This window comes from Plutella xylostella, chromosome 25 (assembly GCF_932276165.1).
Source record: "Plutella xylostella chromosome 25, ilPluXylo3.1, whole genome shotgun sequence".
In the NCBI taxonomy this organism is placed as follows: domain Eukaryota; kingdom Metazoa; phylum Arthropoda; class Insecta; order Lepidoptera; family Plutellidae; genus Plutella; species Plutella xylostella.
In genome coordinates, this window is record NC_064005.1 from 414,710 (window position 1) to 427,315 (window position 12,606).

General features: G+C 37.4%; 1 protein-coding gene across 6 annotated transcripts in view; it reads left to right on the plus strand.

Annotated features, from left to right (window-relative positions):
• The window catches only part of LOC105387916 (RNA-binding protein Pasilla), a 44,158-nt gene that overhangs the window by 673 nt on the left and 30,879 nt on the right, over positions 1-12,606 (plus strand). For 3 of the 6 annotated variants that reach the window (XM_038107424.2, XM_038107427.2, XM_038107429.2), the window contains exons 2-3: positions 256-318; positions 8,920-9,066. In XM_038107424.2, the coding sequence (XP_037963352.1) occupies positions 256-318; positions 8,920-9,066 (210 nt within the window). The remainder of the gene's footprint in view (positions 1-255; positions 319-8,919; positions 9,067-12,606) is intronic. The other 3 variants (XM_038107425.2, XM_038107428.2, XM_038107426.2) reach the window with 3 other exon arrangements.

The following is a 12,606-nucleotide window of genomic DNA, read 5'->3' on the forward strand; positions in this document are numbered from 1 at the left end:
ATTCATGTTAACGAATTATAATGACCTAATATGGAGTATTTATTACAGCAATAAAAACTTAACGCTTCCAACATTTTGATAAGTGCTATTACAAAAATGAGGTTTTAGTTTATCAAAAGCAATTTGACATATTGTTGATAAGACTTATATGTAACACAATACCTACAATAGTTAGTGGTGTACTCATTAATTCCTGAGAGCTAGTTTACTGCTTAGTGTGTGTTAAGATGTTAAATGAGAGTAATTATTTTTTAGTGCAAGACTTGGTGACGGCCTTGCCTCTGGCCAACGGCCATGGCAATATTACGTCTCATTTTGGTGAGTCGTCAGTCTGTACATCCATCTCGCTGCTCATGGGCTTGTGGTTGTTGTGGCGCATGGCTGACCGCGTCCGCTGGTGCTGGCTGCCCCTCCCCAGCCGCCATCAGCAGATGTGCCGGTCAGCGTAGGTGTTAGCGTACTGATCTCCATCGTGCACCGTAAACATTACTCGATGTTGTGAGCCATGTTGTACTTAGCCTCGCATCGTCCACTCACCGGCTTAGTCGTGGCATCCTGGATGTGATCACCTCCGTGTACTGATCTCTACCATCTCTATTTGGTTCACTCGCAATTCTTCTTCAACTTTTGTTTCACATCTGATCAGCTTTGTATTTTTCGCTTTATTTATTTGTTGGTCATCCCCATACAGTTATTACTATCGCTGGACTAACAATGATTGGAAACAATTAACATTTAATTTATTTGCTTCTAATCATTATCATTAAATAATGTATTACATAGTAATTTTCATAAAATAGATTGGCACATTCATACCATAAATGCAAAATTTAAATAGTTGTTGTTAGTAAACATAAGTGAATTGTAATGTAAGTCAGCAATAGTATTTAATTACAAAGTTATGAGTGCGCTAGGAAGGCGGTGGGGCTCCATGAGTGGAGCCTGATGACTCGGCAAGGTCATGATCGGCGGTGGCGTGTGTTTATCAATTGCTAGTTGGATGTGGACTTTGTTCACCTTTTATAAGGCTCATTATTTAGGTATACTGTGTTTGTTGAAGGCTTTTGTTGAGTGCTAGTTTGACAAATGGTGTAACACAGATTGAAGGTTGTTTTTTTTGCGTCATGTGTAACGTGTAACAATAGTTCCTTGTGTAGGTTTTTAACTGTTCGTGGGCAGAAAGTGAGAGTTTGGGTAGCTGCGAGCCGCGGCAGAGATTGTCACTTCCTCATTATCTGTACCAACACACATTGTATTTAAGCTTGTAAAATATTGGATACGAGGCACATATTCAGTCCTGCTAGACCTGTACAAATACCATGTCTGTTTGGAAATTATTCTACTTTCATGGCATTTTACGTAATGGGAGCATTACGTAAAGTTTGACATCCGGTGTTCATGTATAATAGAACAATGCAGTAATCCCTGTAAGATTGACCTCACAAGGACAAATTCGTCATTAACTTTAACTAATAGCGTCGCACTGTCGCGTCGTAATCCGGATTAACTAAAACTAATAGGTTTTCCAGACGAATGTAGAGCATGATCCGCAAACACACCATTATTCGCAGTCCCTAAATATTTGCCCACCAAGATAAGAATTCTTATCTAACTCGAAATAATTGCTTTATATTTATCGTTCTTTAGTTGGTAGTAAAAGTTTAAAATGGGTTACCCGACATTACGGGGTTCCGCGAAGGTGGATAACATGAATTTCTAGACGGTTAAACTTTGAACAAAGATTTAGTTCGTAACTAGGGGGTAACTCTACATATGTGACGAAAAATCTAAGTTTCAGAGCGCTGCCGCGCGAGCCACGCCTTAATATCGTTGTATTAAACGTGCCGATTGCACGAAAGTTTATTAGTTTTTCGTCAGTAGGTAGAGTAACCCTCCTGGAGTCGGGAGTAAGTTGGCTACATGTGTCCTGGTGCGCCTGGTGACCCAGATCCGCCCGGCACCTCGCGGCGGGTGGCGGAGCCGCCGCTTTGTCTTGTAGCTTACTTACCGCTGGCATTTCGTATTTTCCCACTAGCTATGTGGACTGCCATTAGTTTCCCTGTTCATATTGTCTTCCTAGTTCTTACCTACCGTTTTCTTGAGAAGCTAGATACTGCCTTAAATGCAGGGCTGTTCATTAAATTCTTTCTGAAATGTGTCTGAGTTGTCTTAGTAAGATACTTTTTGTCAATTTACTAAATGCACGATCAATCATGATGGCTAATGCCCAACGATTGTTGTAAGGTGTCAAAACTCAAGGAACATAATATATAGAGGACTAAAAAAATTGTCATTTTGCGTAGATTAAAATGATTAATCTCAGTAAAGTGTATTTGTACTGGCGCCGAGGCCTTGTTTAGCATGAATTTCACATTTATGCAAGAATTTTGCATTCCGCAGTACATTTTCATAAATCGGTTGGATTAGCATATCTTAACATTCCAAGGTAATCAATAGCTTCACCAGAAATTCAAAACATACCTACACATAATATGTGAAATTGGAAACCTTTTCATTGTCTATTGTGGAGATAATTGAGGTTTTTTAAAGTTCTTGTTAATTGAATATCTTCAGCCTGAAATCTGGTAAAAATAGAAGTAGACTTCGTTGTCCTGAAAAATAATTGAAGAGTATAATCGTGCTATAAAATTTGCCGCCTTATCGTAATATCTTGTTATCAGCACCTATTAAAGCGGTATTGAAGACAGTAATATACCTATAACTTTTCACTTAACTGATAATATATAGAGCCACTTCCACGATAACATTATTGTCAACTTACCGGGTTTACGTTGTAAACGACACTTCGTCTATGTATAGTAATTTGTTTACAAGGAAAATAATACAAATGGATAGTGTAATTAATGGAAGACATCTTTTTAAACCTTGACTGTGCTAGACACGAACATATTCAAGTCCAAGAATTTATATACAAACTTGAATGAGAATATTAAAAACCATTATTGTACAGCATATTTTTCATTCGTTCCAGTTGCTTTTATAAATGGAACCGAGAACAGCGTAGTCATCTTTGCAGAGCCCAGCCGTGTTATTAGGAAACGAATATTCCTCACGTTACAAACTTGCAAAATAGTATTTGATGTCAAAGAAGAGTTCTGAAATACAAAGCACGGTCTAAATTAGAGACATCGCTCAGCGAAGGGTCGTGAAAAGGAAGTTCAAATGACAGTTTGGTCACCTCGGTCAGACCTTTTGCTTGTCCGCTTTACAAAATAAATGTGTAAAGGAGAATGGCCATTTCTCTATGGCGCCATGACCCAGAGCGGCCATTGATGAAACATACACTGATGTGTAGTCCGTGACTACAGCATATACTGGTATTAATTTTATTATTATGAGGCATGGGAGAACGAAGATATAGGTGATGAAAGATCAAGTCTTTCTACTGTACTAGATGTTACCCTCGAGCTAAAAATTGATTTTAAAAGTGTTCCCGTGGGAATTCCTGGATAAAAAGTATTTTATAATACTTCGGAATAACGGGAACTTGAACAGAATAAAATAATTTTTGAAATTGGTCTCTTTATAAAAATAGGTTTCTGAGTGTGAAATGTGCAAAAATAATTATAATATTATTTGCATAAATAAAATCATGTAATACATTTTGTGATGCGCTATGTATTGGGAATCCCATGATTTAGATTATAAAACTTATTTGTGCGTGTACCATTCATCAAAATCTTATTTAACGAAAAAAAATATATTTAATTAATTTACTTTTCAACCCTAATATCTCAAGAACCCCATGGTTTAGATTTTTTTAAATATTTTTCCCTGATAATAGACATTTTTATCAATAACTTAAAATAGGTTTGGTTAGTGGCTGCTAACTTATGCAAAGCGGGTCAGGTTTCGCCATTCTTCTTTACTTTTTTACTTAACAATTCAAATCAACGCTATATTCGTTGTTTCTTGCTAGACTTCGATAAAACTGATCGAATTCCATCTCATTCTATCTGTTATTAGATTTTTTGTTTATTAGCTACTCAATTAGAATCTAGTTCTATCCAATTTCTGTGAATTCCCTGTAGTAGCAGCCAAGTATTAAGTAGTATTAAGTCTATTAAATCGATACGGGGTTTTAATAGGTTCCCATTATGTATGGAAACGTAACAATAGATCGTGTCGCGCAATCGCATTAAGTATAAGAATAACAATTAGTTTAGATGTTGCTTTATATTTGTGATGAAGTAGTGGAAACCCATCTCTTCGCCACATAAGTATAGAGTTGATACTTTTATAGCTAAGTGACAAGCTGAGTACGTTTTGGTGTAAGTCGTAACGTTCGTAAGCCACGTACTATAATCTCATTGATATTCAGTTCGCGTAAAAAGCTATTTTGTCGAGTTAACATACTTTCGTTGCTAAAAGAATTTGCGTGTTAGTGCTTTCAGTTTCTTTACTTTTAGGTACTTATATAATAAAATATTTATAAATTATGAAACCATAAGTTACTCCCTGCGAGCTTAATTTTGTCTAATACACAATGAAACCATTACTTTGTAATTGATTTCATAATATTATAACAATCTCACGGTACGATCTTTCACCTCATTAAATTATTTTAAAAACAGGCTTCTGTTGTTATTGGTAATTAATTGTAAAATCAATCCAATAATAGGAAGTATCGGTGTACCGGTCTGTCGGCTGGTTGCGGTCAGACATCACTTCAGCCGGATTATTAGCTCTACCCACGCAGGAATCATTTTGGCTTTATTATTATGGATACTGGAACTCTATAAAATGATTTGAAAAACCAGCTTATCTTTTACTCTCATAGAAGTCGCCGATATAAAAATAAATGTGGCACAAAGTAGGTCATAGACATGTGTTCAATTATCACAGTTCATCGTGTGGCAACAGCCGATGCCGAGAGGAACACACTCCTATTATCGTGCGTCGGTGGACGCTCCGGGCTCCTGGCCCGCCCATATTCCGCCGATAAACTAATAATACTTTAATGTAGATAAATAGTCACGGCAAATGGGTCGAGCAATTAAGCGTGTGCGTCACGATGCCAAATATTTTTTTTATACGAAACTGTGTCTCATATTCCGACGGTTGAACCGCGCGGCGGCGGCGATAGGTAGTAGTCACGCGAAAAGTCCTCAAATCTGTCTGCAAACATCTGCAGTGGAGCGCCGCAGTGCCCGCAGCTGTACAAACACCCCATAACGATACTTCTTGTTGGAAGTTTGTGTGTACAATAGAGACTGGCTTTTATCGACATCCAGCGGAGTACGGCGGTGTCCCAGAGTCAGGCTAATGTCGGGGCCTCGACCCACAAACGTCGGAAACATTTTTGGAGCTATTAATTTAAAAATATTTTTTTCCGCGCTCCATTTAGACACTTTAGTACGACTTTAGCACGCCAGAAGTACAATATTTTGGAGATTCTTTAATGTTTTACAAATTGTAACAACAAAATGCTGAAGAGTTAAAATGCTTTGATCAGCTTCAAATTAGGAACTTGTCTTTTATCAAAAATATTAGCATTATCTTAACGAAGTGTAAACATGATGGCATTGACAAGTAACATTTTATCGGAGGCGTTCGAGCATAGGTGCCAAATGCTGGTGTTAATGTCGTGGCCCGTGGGTGATAAACCAAGCCGTGAAGTGTCCGTATTCTCGGTATGTGACAGACAGTAAAGTCCTCACTGTAAAGAAAAACTTATCGTAAATACTTACCTGTAGTTTGCGACTGCAGCTGCATTACGAACAATTAATAACTACAAATGAAAATTATGCTAATACGAGTACATATTTGCCTTGGCATCCATTGTGAAGTGTCACAATTAATTGCATTAAATCATTACTATCCACTAATGTGCTCGTTGATAATGGTTTATTTACACATAAGTTCAACTATACCATAGGTACAACTATGAATTTTAGCTGCAAATCCACAAGTTTATAGCGATTGAATCTAAAGTATTGTCTCCTTGCAAAGAGAGTTTTCTTATAGCATTTAGATTGCCGAGATTTTACTATAACATTTTTATGTGTCTATATCTCACGAGATCTCATTGTCGCTGCGGTGAATCGCCTCAGCCTAGTTGTCACAGACACAAACTTATTTGTGCAAATGGCGCTCTGCCCGGCGCTTATCTATCGCTGGGGCATTTTTTCGATAGCCGATAACCCCGGGCTCGGCCGCGCCGTGTCGAACCATCGCTGCGAGCATGATTTATTATAGGACGCTGAACGCCGCTGAAAGATTATCAAGCCCCACGCAGACAGTTTGATTTAGGGCGAGCAGAAATTTGGAAACGAGGACAGATCGCTGTAATATTGTTATTGCACGGAGGGCGGTGTTTGTTGTCACTCTGCGTCCTGCTGGGGCTTCGCTGCTCTCTGACGTGTTCATCGTATAACTTGTTCAATTATGCTGGCAACTAATGCGAACATGTGATGTTGTTTTCCTCTTAGTGTGATTAAACAATCGCGTACTCGTAATAAGTACAATGTTGTATAAAAAGTTGTTCTATTGTAGTCGGCCGGCGAAGACAGTTTGTAAAAGAAAAGTTTCATTAACGGAGTCGCCACTCCGCCGCAGCCGAGCTGACGCGATCGCCAGGCGGGATCTTTTGATTCCATTTCATTTTTTATGACAAAAGAGAAGCTCACAATGAAGAATACTTCATTTCCCTCCAACAGGCGTTCGATTGGCAGCGCTCCACCACTTTAACGAGAGCTGTAGTGTTAACTAGCCGGCCTTCTTGTGAAGGCCTCAATAGAGCAGTTGGTTCGCTGACGACCTATTTCTAATGAGGTCAAATGAGACGCGAGTATCAAGCGGCGGTAGGAGCTGCACTGATAGTTGTAATTGAAACACATTGTCCTGTGGCCACTGGGTCGTTGTATATTGTCTCTTTTTAACTCACTTTTCATTGCGTTTTGATTAGACCTCATCATTATGTTCTCGTCCTTTGTAATCTCTTTTGCTCTTGTCCTCTCTTGGTCTATGTATAGAGAACATTATTTTTATATTTTCAAACTCTCTACATACAGAAGGTTATCAAATCACACATACTCTTGCACAATTACAACGATTGCATGCAACAGCGCTACGACTACGATACTGCATCTAATCCGTAATAAATAATTTAGATACGCTATACCAACAATCATACTATTACATTTTATAGCGGAGTTTGTTTCCACTCGTAAAACGTTAGTTCTCGTATATACTAGCAATTTAATAAAGTGAATTCTAGTAGAATATTAAATTAATCTTGTGAATATAAAGTATAATGTTATCCTCTTATTACATAAGTCTGACATCAGTGCACAGGTTTAAGGTGTGGTGTAGACAAACAAAACATCACAGTCTGTACAATGTACATACATAGTACATACATGCATACATAAACATTACATAACATAGTACTTCTTACATCCATGATGCACAATTCACAAAGATTCATACATTACTTTCCAAAATCCTCTAAATAAAATCTTCTCTAGCCACTTTGACGGATGGGTTTTGCTGCAAAAGAATAAAGTAAATATTGCAGTAAAATAAATGATATTGAATAAAGCAAAATCTATGTATGATATATACTTAATTAGTGATGGAAACAAATGCTACAATATTTACAAAACAATTTGAAATGTAGATAAACTTTGCTCGCTGATAGCGATAAAGAGTGAAGCGTATGTTCTTGTGGAGCGAATCCATCCCGTCGACGCGGCTGAGTGTTTCAAACGCTGTGTTGTTTACCAAGTATTCCCAAAAGCCATAAAAACTAAGTTTAAGATTTATAATGTTCCAAAGTTGCTAAATACTTTGTAATGAATTTAATCCAGAAATGCGAAGCCAATTATGAGAACACTTCGTGAGATTGTTTGCTCCGCGATCTCCCCCTTTTGTTGATCACTTAAGAATTGGTTATAATGTAACTTTTATTACTCGAACTTAATTACTGTTTACTAGCTTTAATGTGATGCTATTAAAAAGAGAATTGAAACTACGGTATTTTTGAAAGTCTGTCTGCGGCCGGGCGCGGCGCATCGCTAAATATTCGGTGTTCCCTACCGGGCTCGTGAACAAAAGTTTTTCAATTTCCTCAAACACTTCACACGCCTGACCAAAAAGACTGCGTCAAAGTTTAGGTCTTGGATTGGAAAATTGAATAGATTTTCCATGCCTATAAAATAATTTTTCAAAGGAATTCCTTTTTGGTGTAAAGAAAAATCTTACGTATATTTTTATCCTTATTCAATAATTGTCAAAGGTATATTTCTAGCGAGAAGAAATGGACGTTAAAATATTTATCTCAAAATTATCACGGAAGACCCTTAGAGATATATAACAAGAAAGAAAAAAGATAACGTCCTCATTGTTCGTTTTGTAATAACCACGATGAGATAGAGCCGCAAACTTTATTCATTACTTCTGGCATGTTTAATATTCTCTGCCATATCCTCGTTATTCTGAAACGAAAGTTTTTTATTTTTATGCCGTGCCATTATGTGGAATTCAGAAATTCTTGACAAAACCCTGAAAGCTCTACCTCCGCACAGACTAAACATCTGCTGGAGCTGTAAATTCTTTCACGACAAAGCATTTCTATAAATTTCCAACACACGATCCTTAACGGACATTCTTTCAAATTCAGTTACAAAGAAATGCGGTAAAGAGCTGCGGCTCGGACGCTCGGTGGAATTCCCTTTCATCAGGATTGAAATAACTTGGAAAACAACACAGCCACTTCTACTTCTAAACAATTTACACCATTGCCGGAGGAGTAAACTTGTGTGTAACTCTCCATATATCCCATATATCTCATATATCTCCATATATATCCATATCTGGATGACATAGTCATATATTACAAGTTTCCTTCGGTGGTGGTATTGTCTATGACGATTCTAATGTAAATGTTGACGGCAGCAGTGGAGCCGACGTACCACTTCAAGGTGCTGGTGCCGTCCATGGTGGCCGGCGCCATCATCGGCAAGGGCGGCGAGACCATCGCCCAGCTGCAGAAGGACACCGGAGCGAGGGTCAAGATGTCCAAGAGCCACGACTTCTATCCTGGTAAGTTGTTTTTTGCTGTACCTACGCTTAGTTTTATATCCAGCGGCGATGACAAATCTATTCAGAACTATGTCGAAAATGGATATGCAAAGTTATTGTATGTATATGTATACATTACACTTGTTGGTCTTTAGCACCAACAAGCAAATTAGATTCTGCTTAGTTTCCGAGATCCAGACAAATGTCCGCATTGAATTCGACAGATTGCTTAGTACAAGTGTGATAGTTGTTCCTAACTTTTAAGGGCTACTGGATATTGAATAACATAGTTTGGTCCGTTTTGGAGAGCTATCGTCAAATTTGCTGTTTTGATCCCAAATACCAACTTATAACTTTGCCATAAGTTGCTCGAAGTCTGCGCCAAACATTAGTAAGTTTCAAAGGGATATTGAAAAGACCTGTTTCCCTACGGAATAAACCACTAACATGTTCAAGAAAAAGCTTATACATACCTACATCTTTCGTTACTTACCTTCAAGTTTTATTCAAGGTTACGTTCCTCATTTGAAAACATTTACTCGACTTCTAACCTCACTTGTAAATTCTAATAAACACATTAACGAAGCGCTTTTGAACAGCAAAAAAATTACGCACCATTCAATTTTATTGAACCTATTTCAAGAACTTATAAAGCTCGCGTTCCAACGCTCGTCTGCTTTTGTCACATTCGAGACATGAAGCATATTTTATCCATAAAAAGTATATTTGTTCAACAAACCGTACACTTTGGAAGGTATTATCCTTTGTTATCCTGTCTTGTTGATAAATTGTTGGGATATACAAGCTGTTAGTAAAATTGATATGTTTAGACAAGGAAGGTTAGGTGGGTAGAGAAGAGACAAGTGTTGCCACTTTAGTAATATCAAAATCAAAATTGTTGACTAAAAAAAGGTTCTATATTATTACAACCCAGGGTAGTTTACGCATACAGTATTTTTTATCGAGTAGAATGTATCATAGATACCAACTACAATAGAATATTTTGTGTGTATTAATAAAAATCGCATCTTAAGGTCTAACCTAGCATTGTACACCACACGCACGATTAAAGATAATTTATTCATAAAATGCGGTCTGGAAACCATAAAATTACGTCATATAGCAACACGCACATGTGGGTGAGCTGGGAAAGCAAAGTCAGCTGTATTTGTGACGACGTGACGGGTCATAATGGCATGTACGTTGCCCGGCCCCATGGGCTTGCTTGGTTATACGAATATACGTGGCGTTTCGAATACATCGCAGGAAGGTAAATCTCAGAGCTTGAATCAATCAGTAAAAGGAAATTCCATCTGGCTTCAGTCATATGAGCATGCCCGATATTTTGAACGGGTTTCGCGAATTTCCACAAAAAAATTACAGAATAACAAGTAAAGCGTTGTGGAGTTTCAAGGGAGACTTGTTTCATCCCATGTTTGAAAAAAATATCAATTATGGGAAACATTATAAAATATGATCTATGCAGTACTACCCGTCCTTTTAGATATTTGATGGATTCTCCAGAACAAATAAAAGATCTGCTAAATTAATTCAACTGAAACTATTTTAAACACTTGCTATATTATTATTATAAATTACAATTTACTATTAGCATAAGTGACGAAGTCGTGGCTTGTCACTAGAAATCATAATTATAAAGCCACACAAGTGAAGATTGTAACATTGACATAGAAACTCAAGTGGGCTTGATGTATCGAAGCAATCGATACCTTTGTGATAAAAATAAATGGACAAGTTTCCTTCATCGTTCACTGGCTATTATGCGAAGATATATCGTCTAGGTACTAGGCAGGCATAGTAGATACGTGTACGTGGAGTTCGTATTCACGTGAGGAAATAACGTGAGTGATGTTGAATTTCATATGAAACTGTGTTACTTAGCAACAACAGTCGTAGTCAAGGCTTTTGCGTGGCTTCTGAACTATGGATTTAACTAAGCGGATATCGAGTATGCTTTAAGTGAGTTAGCCTGCTTAAATAAACATCATTTAACCTAAATAAAGATAACTTAAGTGCTATTATACTTTGCTATATGCATATTTTAAAGATTAAAGTATTTAAAAGTTTTCAGTAAGTGGATGCAAGTGAAGACACGAGTTTGTACTCAAGCGCGGGTTCATTAAGGCAGGTCACGTACTCGGTACCTGATCGCAATTTCTACGCCACATTATTTCTTGCTAAGTCTGCAGTTTCCAAATTATATTACTCAGCTCTTACGCCGTCTGCATGGGCTGGGCTTGTTAAATTCATTACGAGAATGAGGATTTTATTTAATATTCCCATATTCTTCCGTAACAATGTTCGCTATATTTTTCTTTCACTTGAATTCGTAGCTACGATTCTTTATGCAGATACCTTATAAATATTTTTAAGTCAATCTAGCGTGTATTCGACCCACTTCTAATTCTCAGAAAAGCATCGCCAAATTTTCGATTTCAACTTAAAAACTATGACCTTTACCAATTCGCCGCGAGCGCAAGTAAAACTTGCAACATCAGCAACAGTCTTTGATTTGTAATTGCATTCATCTGTGGCTTGTTCAAGGCTCGTTACATCATCGTCAGCATTTGAAAAACTAGCAGCATGATGTCAGCAAACGAAAATAAAAGCGGATTGCTATTGCTATTGTTGGGTTCATTTGAATATCATTTTGGAGGGACCGCTATTGGTCTGTATGGATGACTTCCTTTTTAGACCGCCCAGATGTTCTCTTACCGTTGGCTACTTTCTATATTCCAAAATTGATACATATTAGTTATACATTGATATCGATTCTGAAGGCAGAAATTTTAAATTTAGCGATGTCAAAACCATAATTTCTTTGTTTAAAATTCGACTCTATGATTGTTTCCGTAAATGTCCTTTTATGCTAGCAATTTTTTTAGTTTGACAGCGTTAAAATTAGAATTTCTGCCTTCAGAATCAACATCATTGTTTCAATAAACAACAATACTGTCTAGTTTGCTTATTCTTTCTACTTCTATGTTTCGTGTTTAGTTTAATTATGATAAATCAGTTTTATACCTATCTAGTAAGAAGGTGTTCCAATCAAGTTATATAAATTTAAATATTTGGTTTACGTTTTAGCGAATGGCATAAACTTTACTGCGGGTCCTCGTTTTGTCTGCAAACAGCGGTGCAGAGTGCTGTAGCAGAATGTACTAACTGTTCGTTGTTTTGTGTGTCTGTCAGTGAACAAACACTCGGTCGCTGCGACCTGTAGTCCGCCGTGCTCTGTGCAAACCTGCCGGCGACATCTCTCAGTGTTCCCGAGTGTATTGTTTGTCTGCTAAATAACACAATAATCTTGTCTCCTTCCCCTCTCGCAATTGTTACGACCTTCTCTATCAGTTTTATATGCTTTGTGTGTGAAATACATGAGCTAACTTTAATTGTTGGTGTGTCGTAAACTTTATTAATATCTCTCAAATGTTCAATTATACCATGACAAGATAGGACCAGTAAAATATAAAACCACTAATACGATAATCTCGATCAAGACATTAAAATGATGCAACCGTTTCGAGGCCATGGTGTTAA